General features: G+C 45.0%; 1 protein-coding gene across 1 annotated transcript in view; it reads left to right on the top strand.

Moving 5' to 3' along the window:
• The first annotated feature begins 494 nt into the window (after positions 1 to 494).
• Positions 495 to 18,281, top strand: part of LOC147096470 (cytochrome P450 2K6-like) — a 54,523-nt gene continuing 36,736 nt past the window's right edge. The window contains exons 1-3 of the mRNA XM_085975261.1: positions 495 to 678; positions 2,797 to 2,946; positions 13,962 to 14,122. Of these exons, the coding sequence (XP_085831387.1) occupies positions 543 to 678; positions 2,797 to 2,946; positions 13,962 to 14,122 (447 nt within the window). The 5' untranslated portion in view covers positions 495 to 542. The remainder of the gene's footprint in view (positions 679 to 2,796; positions 2,947 to 13,961; positions 14,123 to 18,281) is intronic.

Below are 18,281 nucleotides of genomic sequence, written 5' to 3'. Positions count from 1 at the left end.
ATTGGTGTGAGTCTGAGTAACAGTGTAAATATATAACCCATAATATTCACTGAAGATTGGTGTGAGTCTGAGTAACAGAGTAAATATATAACCCATAATATTCACTGAAGATTGGTGGGAATCTGAGGGCCAGGGTGGGATATGAAGATCAGGACAAGAATGTTAAATCTGATTCTCTCGGGTAGAGGGAACCAGTAGAAGCTTGGTAAGGGTAAGGGCAGATGGGGAGGGGAGTGATTTAGCACGGGTGAGAACATGGGCTCCGTTGCATTGCTCAGCGAACAACAGTGCAATGATCAAAGATTAGTTTTCTCTCTGTCGGTACAATGAACCAGCACAGCATCAGTTTCATTTTGTTCTGAAAGCCAGTTCTTTCATTTTATGTTGCCCGCACAATTAACACAGAATATTTTGCATTCCCACCTGATGTGCATCCTCCATATAAATTAACTAGGAAATCTCTCAATGTACAAAGAATATTCAAAATTTATTCCATTTTTCCACTTTGTGTTTAGCTAGCAGACAAATATGGCAGCATATCTATGACGCGTTTCGGTTCGCGCAAACTCGTGATACTGGCGGATTATGAGACGGTGAAGGATGCATTGATTAACAAGGGTGATATATTTGATGCAAGATACGCTACACAACTCAATGCAACAGTCAGTGAAAAAATGGGTAGGTTCATGATATTTTTGGTTCACTGTTCTATTTGTATTTTATTGTGTCTTACCCTAACTTGCCATCGTTCTACTCATGCTTATTTTCAATTTCCCTGTCCCTGGACTCTGCACAGTGGTAATCCTAACTTCCATTCTGATGCAGCCATTTAATGTCCATTTACTTTATATTGATTAACATGTCCTCTAAAAAAGGGACAGAATAATGTCAGAGAAACACATTCAGCAATACTATGCGAATATCCCACAGTAATTTCATGGCCAATGCTCTTATTTCATGATTTTTAAACAGTAAATGTATCACCACTGAACCAGGAGCCCATTGCATTAAGGCCTTGTCTATAATCACTATTTGCACAGAATAACATTAGTCAAACATTTGTAGCCTTTTTATGATGGTTTCTGGTAACTTACACATGCTTAACATGCTGGACTGACTTTCCATAACATATTCAGATGATATTCCTTCATGTGCTTGTACGATATCCCATAATAAGGTTATGGGCAGCTTTGGCTCAGTGGGTGGTATAAAGTATGTGTCTATACTTAATGCAATAATGACGAGACAGCTTGGAAGATTCAACGTAAGTCTTTACTTAATACCAACAGGCGGGAAACTGAGGGGAGATCAGTACCCACAGTACTATTTATACCCCTATGGCCAGGAGTGGTACTACGGTTGTGATGAAATATGCCATTCATCACTCATCTGTATTCTCTGTGTGTGATTGTGCCTGTGACTGTGGTTTAGTTTCAGTTTCATTTCCCTTACCTCAGTTCCATTTCCTCACCTGTATTTTATTGTGTAGGGCTCCGCCCATACCTGGCCCCTACTTAAGCAGGCCCAGCGTGTCTCACATCCAGTACAGCCGACCTCTGGATGGGAGACACTTCTCCACTGTGTGTTACCTTCTAAGTTAATAAAAGCCTTGCTTTGTTCAGTTAACATTGAGTCTCGGATTTATTGAGGCACATCAACGGTATCACTACGCCCTACAAAGTAGTGCTGCCCTGGCCATAGGTTTAAAGTAACATACCTATTACATACACAACAGGTAGCGCTCTCTCTCGCCTCTGAGTCAGAAGATTGTGGGCTCAAGTCCCACTCCAGAGGCTTGAGCACACAAATCTAGGCTGACACAGCAGTGCAGTACTAAGGGAGTGCTGCACTGTCGGAGGTGCCGTCTTTCAGATGAGACGTTAAACTGAAGCCATGTGTGCTCTCTCAGGTGGACGTAAAAGATCCCATGGCACTATTTCGAAGAAGAGCAGGGGAGTTATCCCCAGTGTCCTGGCCAATATTTATCCCTCAATCAACATCACCAAAAAACAGATTATCTGGTCATTATCATGTTGCTGTTTGTGGGAGCTTGCTTTGCGCAGATTGGCTGCCACATTTCCTACATTACAACAGTGACTACACTTCAAAAGTACTTCATTGGCTGTAAAGCGCTTTGGGATGTCCAGTGGTCGTGAAAGGCGCTATATAAATGCAAGTCTTTCAAGGCTTTCTTTAAATGATATTCCTTAACATGATCATCTGGCATTCCTTAAAAACACTCGCATGGTGTTTATTAATATATTTTGCATAACTCACTAAAACTCGGAATACATTCTTAAATACTGAGGGATGACATTTCTTATTGCCAACAGATGACAGTACTTAATGTGCTCAGGTAATGATTTGTAATGTTCTGATGGCATTTGCTAATATGCTAGGATAGCATTCCTTGAAGCACTATGGCATTCCTAAACATGCTGGAATGACATTCCCGAATATGTCGGGATAGCATTCCTGAATTTGCTAGGATAGCATTTCTTAACATGCTGGGATAGAATTCCCTAATACGCTGATATAGCATTCCTTAATGTGCTTGGATAGCATGCCGGAATGGCATTCCTTAACAAGCTATGAAAGTGTTCCTTAGCTGCAGGAATGTCATTCCTTAATATACCGGGATGAAATTCCTTAACATACTGGAATAACGTTCCTTAATATATGGTGGACTGAGATGTTAGTTTCTGATAATCACCAAATAGGTTTGTCGTTTGATCTCTAACGTGTCGGTTGTTGCCAGAGCAACCAGATTAACCATTATTTTTGGTACAATTGTAGGTATGGCTTTCTCTGAGGGTGAAATGTGGAAACAACTGCGCAGATTCACATTATCAACTCTTCGTGATTTCGGAATGGGCAAGAAATCAATTGAAGAGAAAATAATCGAGGAAGCAGTATTCCTGGTCAATACATTTAAATCTTACAATTGTGAGTTTAATCTCTTTAATTAGTTGCATCGCAATTTACACATCCACATGTTTCAAATCTCACTCATCAGGGTTGTGCTTTGTTTGATTTACATTACCAGGAATATTACAAAGGGCCAAGAGAGAAGGTGAGATGAAGCACGAAGTAGAGGTTAGGTGGTGCAAACTGGGCTTTAAAGACCAGGAGGGGGAAAAGACTACAGAAGACCAAGAATTCAAAGTTTTAAGGCCCTTGGGAAAGATGAAATTGGACATGGGAGGGAGAGGAAAATCAGGTGGAATCGCTTTTGCCGCCCATTGTACCACACGCCCGATATTCTGTTCTATTGAAATCAAAGGAACTGAATATCAGACAGGGCATAATTTTTCATAACTGTAAACATTTTTATTATATTGCCCCATAAAATGTGTTAATCTAATTAAAAATACCAATTTTTTCCAAATCTTTCTTTGTATTTGTATTTCCTCATACCAGGCGGCATCCTAGTGAAACAAAAGCAAAATACTGCGGATGCTGGAAATCTGAAATAAAAACAGAAAATGCTGGAAATATTCAGTAGGCCAGGCCACATCTGTGGAGAGAGAAACAGAGTTAACGTTTCAGGTCGATGACTCTTCGTCAGAACTGGCAAAAGTTAGAGGTGTAACAGATTTTTAAGCAAGTGTAGGAGCAGGGAAAGGGGGGGGAGGGGAGGAAAGAACAGAAAGGAAGGTCTGTGATAGGGTGGAAGGCAGGAGAGATTAAAAGACAAAAGGGATGATGGAGCAAGGCAAAAGGAGATGGTAATGGGACAAGTTAAGAAACAAAAGATGACTCTAGATGAGGTGTAAATGGCAATGGCAGAATCATCAACAGCTGCCCTGTGAGAGAGAAAAAAGAATAAAGCATCCTCGTGAATTTGCATTGTACCCTCACTATAGTCTCATTATCCTTCCTGTAATGTGGAGCCGAATACTGCAAATAATATTCTGAGGTTTATTAAAGTTTTATATTTCATCATTACCTCTGGGCTGCTAAAATCTATACCTCTCAAGATAAAGCCTAGAATTGTATTCGTTTTTTTTACAGCCTTTAATGTCCCGTGATACGGTACCCCAAATCCCTCTGCGCTTCCCCAGCACAGAGCTCACTTCCATTCAGAGTGCAATTCCTGCTGTTATCATCACCTGGAAATGTTAGAGGTCAGAGTAGGACAACTCATGAATGATGAACTCTTCGCCTTTTCCAACCTGTACTGCTGACTTTCTATCTCATAACACGATTGGCACCGGAAATATAATTGAAATATTTAGCAGAACCAGGAGCACCTGTAAGAAACCCATCTCCTCAAATGTTAGTGGAGATTAACTCCAGTGCCATAAACTCTGAATTCTTTTGAAATGAATTGATGGATTCTGCTTGGGTTTACGGTTGAGAATTTCACATTCTAACCACTGCTCAGTTGGATTTCCCAACAGGTCAGAAGGTAGGAAATGACCTTAGCAGTGAAAGTGCAGAAATGCACGGCATTCAACTTGTTTAAAAGGAGGACATCACTTCTCTGGGGCAAGTAGCACAGAATGAGGAGAAGGGAAACCCAGCCCCTCACTTACATCATAGAAACATAGAAGATAGGAGCAGGAGTAGGCCATTCGGCCCCTCGAGCCTGCTCCGCCATTCAATGCGATCATGGCTGATCATCCAAATTCAGTACCCTGTCCCCACATTCTCCCCATATCCCTTGATCCCTTTAGCCTTAAGAAATATATCTAACTCCTTCTTGAATATATTTAATGAATTGGCCTCTACTGCCTTCTGTGGTAGAGAATTCCACAGGCTCACCACTCTCTGGGTGAAGAAATTCCTCCTCATTTCTGTCCTAAATGGCCCACCCCTTATCCTTAGACTGTGACCCCTGGTTCTCGACTCCCCGACCATCAGGAACATCCTTCCTGTCCAGTCCTGTCAGAATTTTATATGTTTCAAATAACAAGCATATCAGAGCTCCTAATAAGAACATAAGAAGAAATTGGAGCAGGAGTTGACCATACGGCCCCTCGAGCCTGCTACGCCATTCAATAAGATCACGGCTGATCATCAATAAGATTGCAAAACTCCTCCGCGTAGAGCTTGGAATGGCAGCCGAGTGACCACATGGCGAACTCGGGGACTGGGTAGCCACAAGACCTACTCCCAGAATCTCTGACCCTGCACACGGGCTGCGTCCAAAGGATCCCATAACGTTACAGTCCAGAATCAGGTTGCGTAGCCAGTGATTCTCGTCATGAGCCAGTGGGGGTGAAACTCAACATCAGCGGGGGCGCAAAAAGAGCGTCAGCGGATCAGCTGCTGGTTATACACACGGTCCGGTTTACCTTTGCATTGATGGCAATGGGTGTATAATGGGCAGCTGATCCGCTAACACCCGTTTTGCGCCCTGCTGAAGTTGTATCTCACCCCCCAACGAATGAAACACCACTCTCACCTTGCTCTCTATACTCTTTAAATTCCTCTTTTCAAGGAACGAATTCCTTTAAAAAATAATTATGGACTCCGCTTTAACAAACGTTTGCAGCAGAAAAGTTCACATTCCAAGCACCCTCGATGTAAAGAACTTTTGTAACTTCTTCTATTATTCTGATTATCTTAATGTCTCTCATTACCTTCTCACTGAATAGTGGACATTATCTATTACCATGCACTTTATCATAATCCTTTGTCCTGATTGGTCTATTGGCCTTTATTGCTCACCTATTAACCAGCTCAACTGTGGTGTAAAAAAAAAATCAAACTTCTCAACTCTCACTTTAAAACTGCCAATCCCACAGAGGCGCCGACAGCTCGCCCGCATTATATAGAAGACTCCCGAGACCCAATATCGGGTCTCCCGGTTCGGGCACACGTCACGGCTGCACCGCCGCCTTCACGCTCGAAACCAGGCGCCAACGATTTTGCATGAGTTTCATTCTCGCTCTGTACGTTTTCCGGTATGAGTATTTATAACGGTGACACTTGGCGCACTGGGCTGTGGTATCTGTATGAGAATCTGAGCAACAGATTACCTGGCGAATAGTACAGTTTGGGACAGCAATTTCTGACCGTTCAAGCACGTTCTCTGATTAATATTGTGGGCGCATTGGCTGCGGAAGGAGCGCAAGTCAACCCGAGCACCTCACCCACCCACCCCTTCAACCACCGCCTGCCCCACCTGTGACAGAGACTGTGGGCTGGATTTTGTCATTGGGGCGGGCTGGGGTCGCGTCATCTGCTTTTCGTGTTATCCACCCGATTCCAAATCGATGTGGGAGATTGATGCGATTTTCACCTAGTTGGGCAATTGAGTTCCAGCGTGTGGGAACCCATGGCCCAATTAGTTTTTTCAGTCTGAAACTCGCCTCCGATGATGTCATCATTGCTGCTGCATTTAAGGTCTGCAAGAAGCCTTGCTTCTTCTGCAGACTGCCAACCTTTTGGCCTTTGCAGTGAGAGGGACCTGGAGGCAGAATGAACAGCGGGAGACCTAAGTCTGCTCCCAGATTTGATGATGTCGCCCTGCAAGCTTTGGTGGAGGGAGCGAGAGCTAGTAAGGAGGTGCTCTTCCCTTCTTCAGGGAGGAAGAAGCCTCCCCAGCAGACGAAGGCTGTGTGGATCCAGGTGGCCCAGGAGGCCAACTCGTTGTCGATGATCCGCAGAACCTGGCTTCAGTGCAGGAAGAGGTTTCATGACCTTCTGTGCACTGGAAAAGTGAGTGTGAATTTGCCATCACCCTCAATCTGATCCGCATTGTCTCACCTCACCAGCACTCAGCTTTAGCCACCTCTTCCTCCACATCCCACTTGACACTTGTAAGAAGTCACACAACACCAGGTTATAGTCCAACAGCTTTATTTGAAATCGCAAGCTTTCGGAGCGCTGCTCCTTCGTCAGGTGAAGTGGAGAAATGCGTAAAGACACAGCTTATATAGTCAGAGAATCATGTCAGATGTTTACAGGTAATCTTTCCAACTGCCATTTATCACACCTCGGCAGAGAGATAATCACAGCAATCAAAGGTGTGAATGGTGTCCAAACAGGTCAGTCAGGAAAACATTACATCAAAGAACAATGAGGTGGGGTCAAATATTGCAGATGCTGGGGTCTGTATGAAAAACAAAAAAACAGACAAAATTTTTTTTTGCTGGAAATCAAAGCAGGTCTGGCTGCATCTGTGTAGAGAGAACAAGCCAATGTCGACTCGAGTCTGGATGACCCTGCGTCAGGTGGGGTTACATGTAGCGTGACATGAACCCAAGATCTCGGTTGAGGCCGTCCTCATGGGTGCGGAACTTGGCTATCAGTGTCTGCTCGACGATTTTGCGTTGTCGTGTGTCTCGAAGGCCGCCTTGGAGAATGCTTAACCGAAGATCGGAGGCTGAATGTCCTTGACTGCTGAAGTGTTCCCCGACTGGGAGGGAACACTCCTGCCTGGTGATTGTTGTGCGGTGTCCGTTCATCCGTTGTCGCAGTGTCTGCATGGTCTCGCCGATGTACCATGCTCCGCGGAGGGCATCCTTTCCTGCAACGTATGAGGTAGACAACGTTGGCCGAGTCACATGAGTATGTACCATGTATCTGGTGGGTGGTGTCCTCACGTGTGATGATGGTATCTGTGTTGATGATCTGGCATGTCTTGCAAAGGTTGCTGTGGCAGGGTTGTGTGGTGTCGTGGTCGCTGTTCTCCTAAAAGCTGGGTAATTTGCTGCGAACGATGGTCTGTTTGAGGTTAGGCGGCTGTTTGAAAGCGAGTAGTGGAGGCGTGGGGATGGCCTTAGCGAGGTGTTCGTCGTCATCGATGACATGTTGAAGGCTGCGAAGAACATGGCGTAGTTTCTCCGCTCCGGGGAAGTACTGGACGACGAAGGGTACTCTGTTGGTTGTGTCCCGTGTTTGTCTTCTGAGGAGGTCGATGCAATTTTTCGCTGTGGCCCGTCGGAACTGTCGATTGACGAGTCGAGCGTCATATCCTGTTCTTACAAGGGCGTCTTTCAGTGTCTGTAGGTGTCCATCGCGTTCCTCCTCGTCTGAGCAGATCCTGTGTATTCGCAGGGCTTGTCCATAGGGGATGGCTTCTTTAACGTGGTTAGGGTGGAAGCTGGAGAAGTGAAGCATCGTGAGGTTGTCCGTGGGCTTGCGGTAGAGTGAAGTGCTGAGGTGTCCGTCTTTGATGGAGATTCGTGTGTCCAAGAATGAAACCAATTCTGAGGAGTAGTCCATGGTGAGTTTGATGGTGGGATGGAACTTGTTGATGTTATCGTGTAGTCTTTTCAGTGATTCTTCGCCGTGGGTCCATAGGAAGAAAATGTCATCGATGTATCTGGTGTATAGCGTTGGTTGGAGATCCTGTGCAGCGAAGAAGTCTTGCTCGAACTTGTGCATGAAGATGTTGGCGTATTGGGGTGCGAATTTGGTCCCCATGGCTGTTCCGTGTGTTTGGGTAAAGAACTGGTTGTCGAAGGTGAAGACATTGTGGTCAAGGATGAAGCGGATGAGTTGTAGGATGGCGTCTGGAGATTGGCTGTTGTTGGCGTTGAGTACTGAGGCTGTCGCAGCGATGCCGTCATCGTGGGGGATACTGGTGTAGAGTGCCGAGACATCCATCGTGGCGAGGAGTGTTCCTGGTTCAACTGGTCCGTGGGTGCTGAGTTTATGTAAGAAGTCTGTAGTGTCGCGACAGAAGCTGGGGGTTCCTTGTACGATGGGTTTCAGGATGCCCTCGACATATCCAGAGAGGTTCTCACACAGGGTTCCGTTGCCTGATGCGATGGGACGTCCGGGTGTGTTGGCTTTGTGTATCTTTGGGAGGCAGTAGAAGTCTCCCACGCGGGGAGTACGTGGGATGAGAGCATGTAGGATGCTTTGAAGATCTGGATCGAAGGTCTTGATCAGTCTGTTGAGTTGGCGGGTGTGTTCTTTGGTCGGATCTGCGGGTAACTGTCTGTAGTGTTCCTGGTTGTCCAGTTGTCGGTATACTTCTTTGCAATAGTCCGTTCTGTTCTGTATGACAATAGCGCCTCCTTTGTCTACTGGTTTGATGACGATGTTGCGGTTGGTCTTGAGAGCGTGGATGGCGTTGCGTTGTGCTCGGGTGACATTCTGGACTGTCTTGTGAGTGCGGCTGATGAATCTGGCGTTGATGCATCTCCTGACAGCTTGAGCATACATGTCAAGCTTAGGGCAGCGACCCTCCGGAGGGGTCCAATTTGACTCTTTCTTCTTCAGTTGCTGCACTGCGGATCCCTCTGTCTGCTGTTCCGGATCATTGATTGTCTCATTGGGTTCGCTGCTGACATCTTGGGACACTGACATCCCTGCACCCTTACCCATTCCCTCTCTCTCTATGGTCACATTCACCTAGCTATTCGACTATGCAGCCCTCACACTCCCTATCACTGTAATGCTATGAAAACAACTTACAAAACACAGGGAGGGCCCTTGGTCTTGCCAACTCACTCCATCTTTGTCTCCTTCTAAGCATCTATGCTAAGGATTCTCTACACTCCTTCATTCTCACTTAAACTCCACTTGTCTCCCTCATTGCAGGAAAAGAGAGCTCACAATAAGAGGGAAAGAGCGAGGACAGGAGGAGGGCCACCCTCAGTAGCCCACCTCACCCCTTGGGAGGAGGCGGCCCTGGAGATTGTGGGGCTCGAGGACGATGCGCAAGTGGAGGATGGACAGACGGGTGCATCAGAGAAAGCTGGTGACAGGATAGTTTTTCATCTCTCTCATTGACATTGCATGAGTCGCTGTTAATGATTCTGAAGCTCTAACAGATGGACTTATGATCATCTGCAATGTGCAATGTGCATGTAACCTTGGCCTCACATCTCTGACTCTTTCCTTTACTCCCCCACAGGACCATCGCAAGCACCCATCCCCACTATCCAGGAGGAACAGCCTGAGCATCCAGGCTCCTCAGAGGAAGCTGGAACCTCTGAGGGCGCAGCGTCAGCAGAATTCAGCGCACCCAGCACCAGCGCAGACACTCACACCTCGGTGGGACCATCGCGAGATAGAGTAGTGTTGTCACCTGGTGTATCACAGCTCACAAGTGAGCATCAGCAGATTGTGGAGACAGGGACAGCAGTGGAGAGTCCTAGTTGGAGGGCGCAGGACTCTGCCAGCTCGGCTCAGCTGCATGTCGACCCTCTGCCTCTGGGTCCATCCAGAAGAGCAATGGTGCTGGAACTCCAGGAACAGGTGCAGGAGTCTCTGGCAGGTTTTTTCTCCAGGGTCGCTGTGAGTTTGGAGCGAATGCAGGAGTCCATCGCGAACATGAGCAGAGCCTTTGTGGAGTCATTGGCGCATGAACGCAGCACCACGGAGAGGATGGCAACCTCCATGGAAAGGATGGCTACAGTAGATAAGAGGATGGCTATGGCCATGGAGGAGCTAAGTCGCCAGAGTGTAGAAAACATGGTGAGTGTTCAGAATAGACTGACACCTCTGGAGGAGCGATGGTCAGCTATTGAACAGAGAAACGAGACCTTCATGGAAGTACTTCTGAGTAGGACTGCCAGTGCAGATACGGGTCCCCATGGCCCCCCTGATGTGCAGCAAGGAGCTCTCAAGCCACTTGCAAGCGCTGAGGTGGACCTGACCCATGAGAGGGATGTTGGTGGCAGAGAACAAGGAAGTGGGGGCCCCTCTCCAAGCGCTCACACTTCCATGCCACTGCCAAGTCCTCGGTCAGAGCCCCATCTGAGTCTCTACCCAACTGAGATCGGCGTCTCAATCCCTGCACAGCTGCAGCAGCAGCAGACTGTTGCCGAGCCCTCACAGGTTCGCAACCCCAGCGGATGAACGTCAAAGGTGTCGAGACAGGAGCAGCAAGAAAGTGAGCAAGGGGCCTCCACATCTGCTGAAGCCACAGGGGAAGCACAACGTAGGAGCATGCGTAAGAGAAAGATACTGCACAAATAGTCACAAGGGTAGTCACTTGGGTGAACTGTGTTTATTTTTAAAATGCCATCAGTTGGTTATTGTAAATAAAAATTCTGATGGCAACTGTTGCAGTTGTGGCGTGTGTCATTTCACAAATGGGACTTCCACATTGAGGGCTTAGGATTACTTGCAATTGTCAGTATGGTGGTCAGATTGCTAGGAATCCGCTGGTCCTTGGCCATTGTCGATGCTCTGGTAAGAAGCTGCAAGGCAAAAGTGCTTGATTGGCTAGGCTAAGCAAATCTGGCCAAGATTAGTGCGTTCCTTGCATCCCGGGCAGCAATGTTCTCGTGTACTGCTGCTGCTGGTTCATGGGCCTCTGCAAGATGTTCATTTTCGCTCTCCTCCTCCTCCTCTTCATCATCTGAGGAGGAAATGTGAGGAGCCACTTGGTCCTCAGGAATCTGCAAGGCACGACGCTGTGCCATGTTGTGAAGTGCACAGCAAACCACGACGATTCTGGAGACCCTGGCTGCTGAGTACTGCAGGGATCCACCTGATCTATCCAGGCATCTGAAGTGCATCTTCAGCATGCCGATGGTTTGCTCGATTATGGATCCGGTGGAAATATGGCTGTAGTTGTAGCTCGCCTCAGCTTCGTTGGATGGACTCTTCAACGGTGTCATTAGCCACGTCTTCAGGGGATAGACCTTGTCTCTAAGTAGCCATCCGTTAAGTTGGCCTGGTGGACTGAAGAGCGGAGGCACACTAGACTGGCGCAGTATGAAGGAGCCATGGCAACTGCCAGGGTACTTGGCACAAACATGCAAAATTTCCTTCTTGTGGTCACACACCAACTGCACGTTGAGGGAGTGGAAGCCCATACAGTTGACAAAAATACCTGGATTACGATGGGGTGCCTTAAGGGCCACATGTGGGCAGTCAACAACGCCCTGCACCCCTGGAAAGCCTGCCAGATTAGCTAATCCAACCGCACGCGCCGTGACACTTGCTTGATCCTTGGAGAAATGGATGTGATTATGCGTGATGGCAAAGAGGGCAGCGGTTACCTGCGTGATGCAAGTGCGTGCGGCCGCCTGGGAGATGCCGCTGATGTCTGCTACTGATCCCTGGAATGAGCCTGAAGCAAAAGCATTGAGTGTGGTGGTGACTTTGACGGCCACTGGTAAGGGTTGTCCACCTGCTCCTCTGATCTCCAGGCCTTGCTGCACCATTGCGCAGATGTCACCCACTACCTCGCGCGAAAGTCGGAGCCGCCTTTGGCACTGCTGCTCACTCATGTTGAGGTAGCTCACCCTGTGTCTGTAGACCCTGTTTGGGGGGTATCTCCTGCGCCGACGGGCTTCCATGGGCTGGCGCCTTCTGGCCTGTGCAGCTTCAGGTGGGTGAGCAGCAGCTTGGCGCTCCTGTTGTTGCCGCTGCTGTTGGTGCTGCTGTTGTTCATGGTTCTGCTGCTGCCGCAGCTGGTCTTCGTCCGAATCTGATTTCCAGGAGGAAAGGAAATAAATGTTCCCCATGCTTCTGGTAGATGCCTCAGTTGAGGAAGCGCTCAGTCAAGGTGGCGAGAGGGGTTTCCCAGGAGGTCACACTGGAGATGGGTGTCAGGATCCAAACTTCCACAGCTATGGTTTTGCCTGCTAATATTCCCCCAGACCTGAGACAACAAAGTCCTGCCACCTGCACATGATGACTGATCAAATCTCCTATTTAATGGTGGAGCTGCAGCTGATAGTCAGCAATCCAATTGTGCTCCCGTCAGGTTTCATCGTCGTGTTTCAGAGGAGACGTGAATCACGTGGGAAACATGTTAAAATTGGAAAGGCCTCTCAAAATGGGATTATAGAGGCAATTTAGTGGTTGTTAAGGGCCTTAAGGACCTATCCCCCCTCTTGGAGGTGGGATGGAGACGGGATCAAAAACCACACATTTGGGAAAATTGCTTGGAGGCAGGATGGAGGCAGGGTTGAGCCCATCTGCCACTTTTTGCAATTTTAACACCCCACACGCCTCCATTCCCGCCTCCTCGGGCCTGGCAAAATCCAGCCCTGTAGGTCCCGCATTGGACTCATCACTCACCTGCGAACTCATTTTTAGTGTGGGAGCAATAATAATAATAATCAACTTTATTGTCATTGTTAGTGCACAAGTGCAGTACAACGAAATGTAGGCTTGCGGCTCCCGAGAGTGTACATTTAGATTAAGACATTTAAACATTCAACATTCATTTGGCTTGTAATACATTAACATAAACATAAACATAATAAAGTGCATTGGCAGATGTGCAGGCTTTAGAGTTTATTTGTGGAGTTCAGTAGGATGACGGCCCTGGGAAAGAAGCTGTTCCTAAATCTGGTCGTACGGGTGCGAATGCATCTGTAGCGTCTCCCAGATGGCAGGAGGGCGAACAGACTGTGGCTGTGGTGGGTAGGGTCTTTGATGATGGTCCGTGACCTCCGTAAACAGCGTTTCTGGTATATGTGCTCTATGGTCAGTAGCCGGGTGCCGGTAATGCGTTGGGCAGTTTTGACTACCCGTTGCAGGGCTTTCCGGTCATAGTAGCTACAGCTGCCATACCATACTGTGATACAGTTCGTCAGGATGCTCTCTATTGTGCAGCGGTAAAAGTTAGAGAGGATCAGGGGTGACAGGTTACATCCCTTCAGCCTCCTTAGGAAATATAGGCGCTGCTGGGCCTTCTTCACCAGAGAGGAGGTATTGAGGGACCAGGAGAGGTCTTCCGTGATGTGGACTCCGAGAAACTTAAAGCTGTCCACCCTTTCCACCACAGCCCCATGGCTGTGGATGGGGGTGTGACTTCCGCCTTTAGACTTCCTGAAGTCCACAATGATTTCTTTGGTTCCGAGGGACTGCCTAAGATTGGCTGTTTGCCAATGGTAAATGAAAGAATTTTTCTTTAAAACTTTTTGCCAAACAACTAACCCCTGCATATATTGTACAAATTACAGAGAAACATTTCTATCCGAGGCATAAAACATTGAAATCTCCATATGGCAGCAGGTTGTATAATCTATCTGTCCCTGAGCTGATTGAAACTCAGCATCATTTATTCCAATAGCTTCTCTTGTTTCCAGGTCAGCCTTTCGACACAAAAATTCACATGGACACGGCCGCTGGTAATGTCATAGCCATTATGCTGTTTCAGAAACGATTTGATTCTGAAGATGAATCATTCAAGAGATTTATAGAACTCATGCATCAAGTTAACGAGGCTGGTGGAAGCCAAATGGTTCAGGTATGTCTGATTGTGTCATCATTTTCCAGGTCACAAGAGTGCCCTCGTGAACAACTAATTGTTCCAAACTGAAACTAATTGAAACTCTGGAAATTTAACAATGATGTTTACTTCACAGTCAAAGAAAAGACAAAGGAATTCAGTCCAACTCTGGTCCCATAGCATTCAGGATCTTATATTCTTATAAAATAGGGTTCAGGATCTTATTCAAATACAATAATACCATGGGATTCAGGACCTTATTCTAATAGTATAAAACAATGGGATTCAGGACCTTATTTAAAGAGGATAATACAATGGTGAAGTGGAGTATTTGAAATAAACACTTGACACCAGGTCTGCGTTCGAAGCTTCAAGCAGTCTTTATTCGCACCGGTGGGGAGACAACCTGCTATCTGTCTAGCCAGACTTCTCTCCAATGATACAAAAATGTTATGAAGTCTTTTATACAAAATATATAGGTACATAATTAGCCTCGTGCACAATCCATCTTAACAATTTGATTGGGTTTCACCCTGTGTGCACATTCACTGATTGGTTGCCTATGCCGCGTTACATTAAAGTACCGCTTTTATTACCGGAAAAGTATATGTCCATTATCACCGCAAGCTGTTGTTGCACCTATGACCTTTGTTCATGCCAGATGGGGTTCCACCAACATTGTACTTCTTGTCCTCCTTTCCTGCCCCTCTTGGACTTTTTATTTCCAACTCATTGTTTTACTTTCCTGCCAGAGCAGAACTTACATCCTCTTAGGCCTCTTATGGTTCAACATCCGGCTATTTGCAATTGTCTCCAAGTGACACAGCTTGCAGTCGTTAATCATTCTAACACTACTGCAAAATCAACATGTCATTCTTACGTTATCTCAACTGCCAGTTCAGCAACTGAGAAAAAGCTTACTACTGCAAAGGCCTTTTAGCTTATTCGATTCCCATTCTTAACCCTTTAATTAAAGTAGAGCTCAAAAACCTCACTTCAATGGGATTCAGGACCTTATTCTAATAGGATAATTCAATGGGGTTCAGGACCTTATTCAAATAGGATAATACAATGGGATTCAGCACCTTATTCAAATAGGATAATACAATGGGATTCAGGACCTTATTCTAATAGGACAATTCAGTGGCGTTCAGGACCTTATTCAAATAGGATAATACAATGAGATTCAGCACCTTAATCAAATAGGATAATACAATGGGATTCAGGACCTTATTCTAATAGGATAATACAATGGGATTCAGGACCTTATTCTAATAGGATAATACAATGGGATTCAGGACCTTATTCTAATAGGATAATACGATGGAATTCAGGACCTTATTCTAATAGGATAATAAAATGGTGTTCAGGACCGTATTCGAATCGCATAATACAATGGGATTCAGGACATTGTTCTAACACGATAATACAATGGGATTCAGGACCTTATTCAAATAGGATATGGCTATAATCATGGGAGATTTTAATCTTCATATTGATTGGACAAAGCAAATTGGCAAAGGTAGATTTGAGGAAGAGTTTTTTTAATTTTAAAATTGAACATTTTACAGTAAATCACATTTACAGAGCTCAAGTCTCAGCTCTTTGTACAAAGTCACAAGCCCTCGTGCCGACAAGGCAGGGGTCCCAATCTCTACAAGCTTCTTGGTCGTCTTCACTTGTTCATAGAGGGTATGTGGGATGCTTTCTTGGAACAATACGTTGTGGAACCAACCAGGGAGCAGACTATTTTAGATCTGGTAATGTGTAACGAGGCTGGATTAATTAATGATCTCGAAGTGAAGGATCCTCTGTAACAGTTCCAGCGGCACCTCCCTCTGCTCGCCGCCTGAAGGCGGCTTTTAAAGGCTTCGGTGCGCTGCTGCTGTGCCTTTGGGTCCCTCTCCTCACCTGTTTCTCGAGTAATTCTTCTCATCAGAGTAATTAGGCTAGTTAATAAAGCTGTTTAGGTTCTGGTCTTGTGCTCTTTTGATTGGACCAAGTAAAAATAGGATTCAGGACCTTATTCTAATAGGATAATAAAATGGGATTCAGGACCTTATTCTAATAGGATAATACAATGGGATTCAGGACCTTATTCTAATAGGATAATACAATGGGGTTCAGGACCCTATTCTAATAGGATAATACAATGGGGTTCAGGACCCTATTCTAATAGGATAATACAATGGGGTTCAGGACCTTATTCAAATAGGATAATACAATGGGATTCAGGACCTTATTCTAATAGGATAATACAATGGGATTCAGGACCTTATTCAAATAGGATAATACAATGGGGTTCAGGACCTTATTCTAATAGGATAATACAATGGGATTCAGGACCTTATTCAAATAGGATAATACAATGGGATTCAGGACCCTATTCAATAGGATAATACAATGGGATTCAGGACCTTATTCTAATAGGATAATACAATGGGATTCAGGACCTTATTCAAATAGGATAATACAATGGGGTTCAGGACCCTATTCTAATAGGATAATACAATGGGGTTCAGGACCTTATTCTAATTGGATAATACAATGGGGTTCAGGGCCTTATTCTAATAGGATAATACAATGGGGTTCAGGACCTTATTCAAATAGGATAATACAATGGGATTCAGGACCTTATTCAAATAGGATAATACAATGGGATTCAGGACCTTATTCTAATAGGATAATACAATGGGATTCAGGACCCTATTCTAATAGGATAATACAATGGGGTTCAGGACCCTATTCTAATAGGATAATACAATGGGGTTCAGGACCTTATTCTAATTGGATAATACAATGGGGTTCAGGGCCTTATTCTAATAGGATAATACAATGGGGTTCAGGACCTTATTCAAATAGGATAATACAATGGGATTCAGGACCTTATTCAAATAGGATAATACAATGGGGTTCAGGACCTTATTCTAATAGGATAATACAATGGGGTTCAGGACCCTATTCTAATAGGATAATACAATGGGATTCAGGGCCTTATTCTAATAGGATAATACAATGGGGTTCAGGACCTTATTCTAATAGGATAATACAATGGGGTTCAGGACCCTATTCAATAGGATAATACAATGGGATTCAGCATCTTATTCTAATAGGATAATACAATGGGGTTCAGGACCTTATTCTAATAGGATAATACAATGGGGTTCAGGACCCTATTCTAATAGGATAATACAATGGGGTTCAGGACCTTATTCTAATAGGATAATACAATGGGATTCAGGACCCTATTCTAATAGGATAATACAATGGGGTTCAGGACCTTATTCAATAGGATAATACAATGGGATTCAGGACCTTATTCTAATAGGATAATACAATGGGATTCAGGACCTTATTCTAATAGGATAATACAATGGGGTTCAGGACCTTATTCTAATAGGATAATACAATGGGGTTCAGGACCCTATTCTAATAGGATAATACAATGGGGTTCAGGACCTTATTCTAATAGGATAATACAATGGGGTTCAGGACCCTATTCTAATAGGATAATACAATGGGGTTCAGGACCCTATTCTAAGAGGATAATACAATGGGGTTCAGGACCTTATTCAAATAGGATAATACAATGGGATTCAGGACCTTATTCTAATAGGATAATACAATGGGGTTCAGGACCTTATTCTAATAGGATAATACAATGGGATTCAGGACCTTATTCTAATAGGATAATACAATGGGATTCAGGACCTTATTCAAATAGGATAATACAATGGGATTCAGGACCTTATTCTAATAGGATAATACAATGGGATTCAGGACCTTATTCAAATAGGATAATACAATGGGATTCAGGACCTTATTCTAATAGGATAATACAATGGGATTCAGGACCTTATTCTAATAGGATAATACAATGGGATTCAGGACCCTATTCTAATAGGATAATACAATGGGGTTCAGGACCTTATTCTAATAGGATAATACAATGGGATTCAGGACCTTATTCTAATAGGATAATACAATGGGGTTCAGGACCCTATTCTAATAGGATAATACAATGGGATTCAGGACCCTATTCTAATAGGATAATACAATGGGGTTCAGGACCTTATTCTAATAGGATAATACAATGGGATTCAGGACCTTATTCTAATAGGATAATACAATGGGATTCAGGACCTTATTCTAATAGGATAATACAATGGGATTCAGG

This window comes from Somniosus microcephalus, unplaced genomic scaffold (genome assembly GCF_052327205.1).
Source record: "Somniosus microcephalus isolate GS21.2 unplaced genomic scaffold, FLI_Smic_1.0 unresolved_chr1, whole genome shotgun sequence".
In the NCBI taxonomy this organism is placed as follows: Eukaryota; Metazoa; Chordata; class Chondrichthyes; order Squaliformes; family Somniosidae; genus Somniosus; species Somniosus microcephalus.
This window is presented reverse-complemented; position numbering and strand designations above follow the sequence as displayed.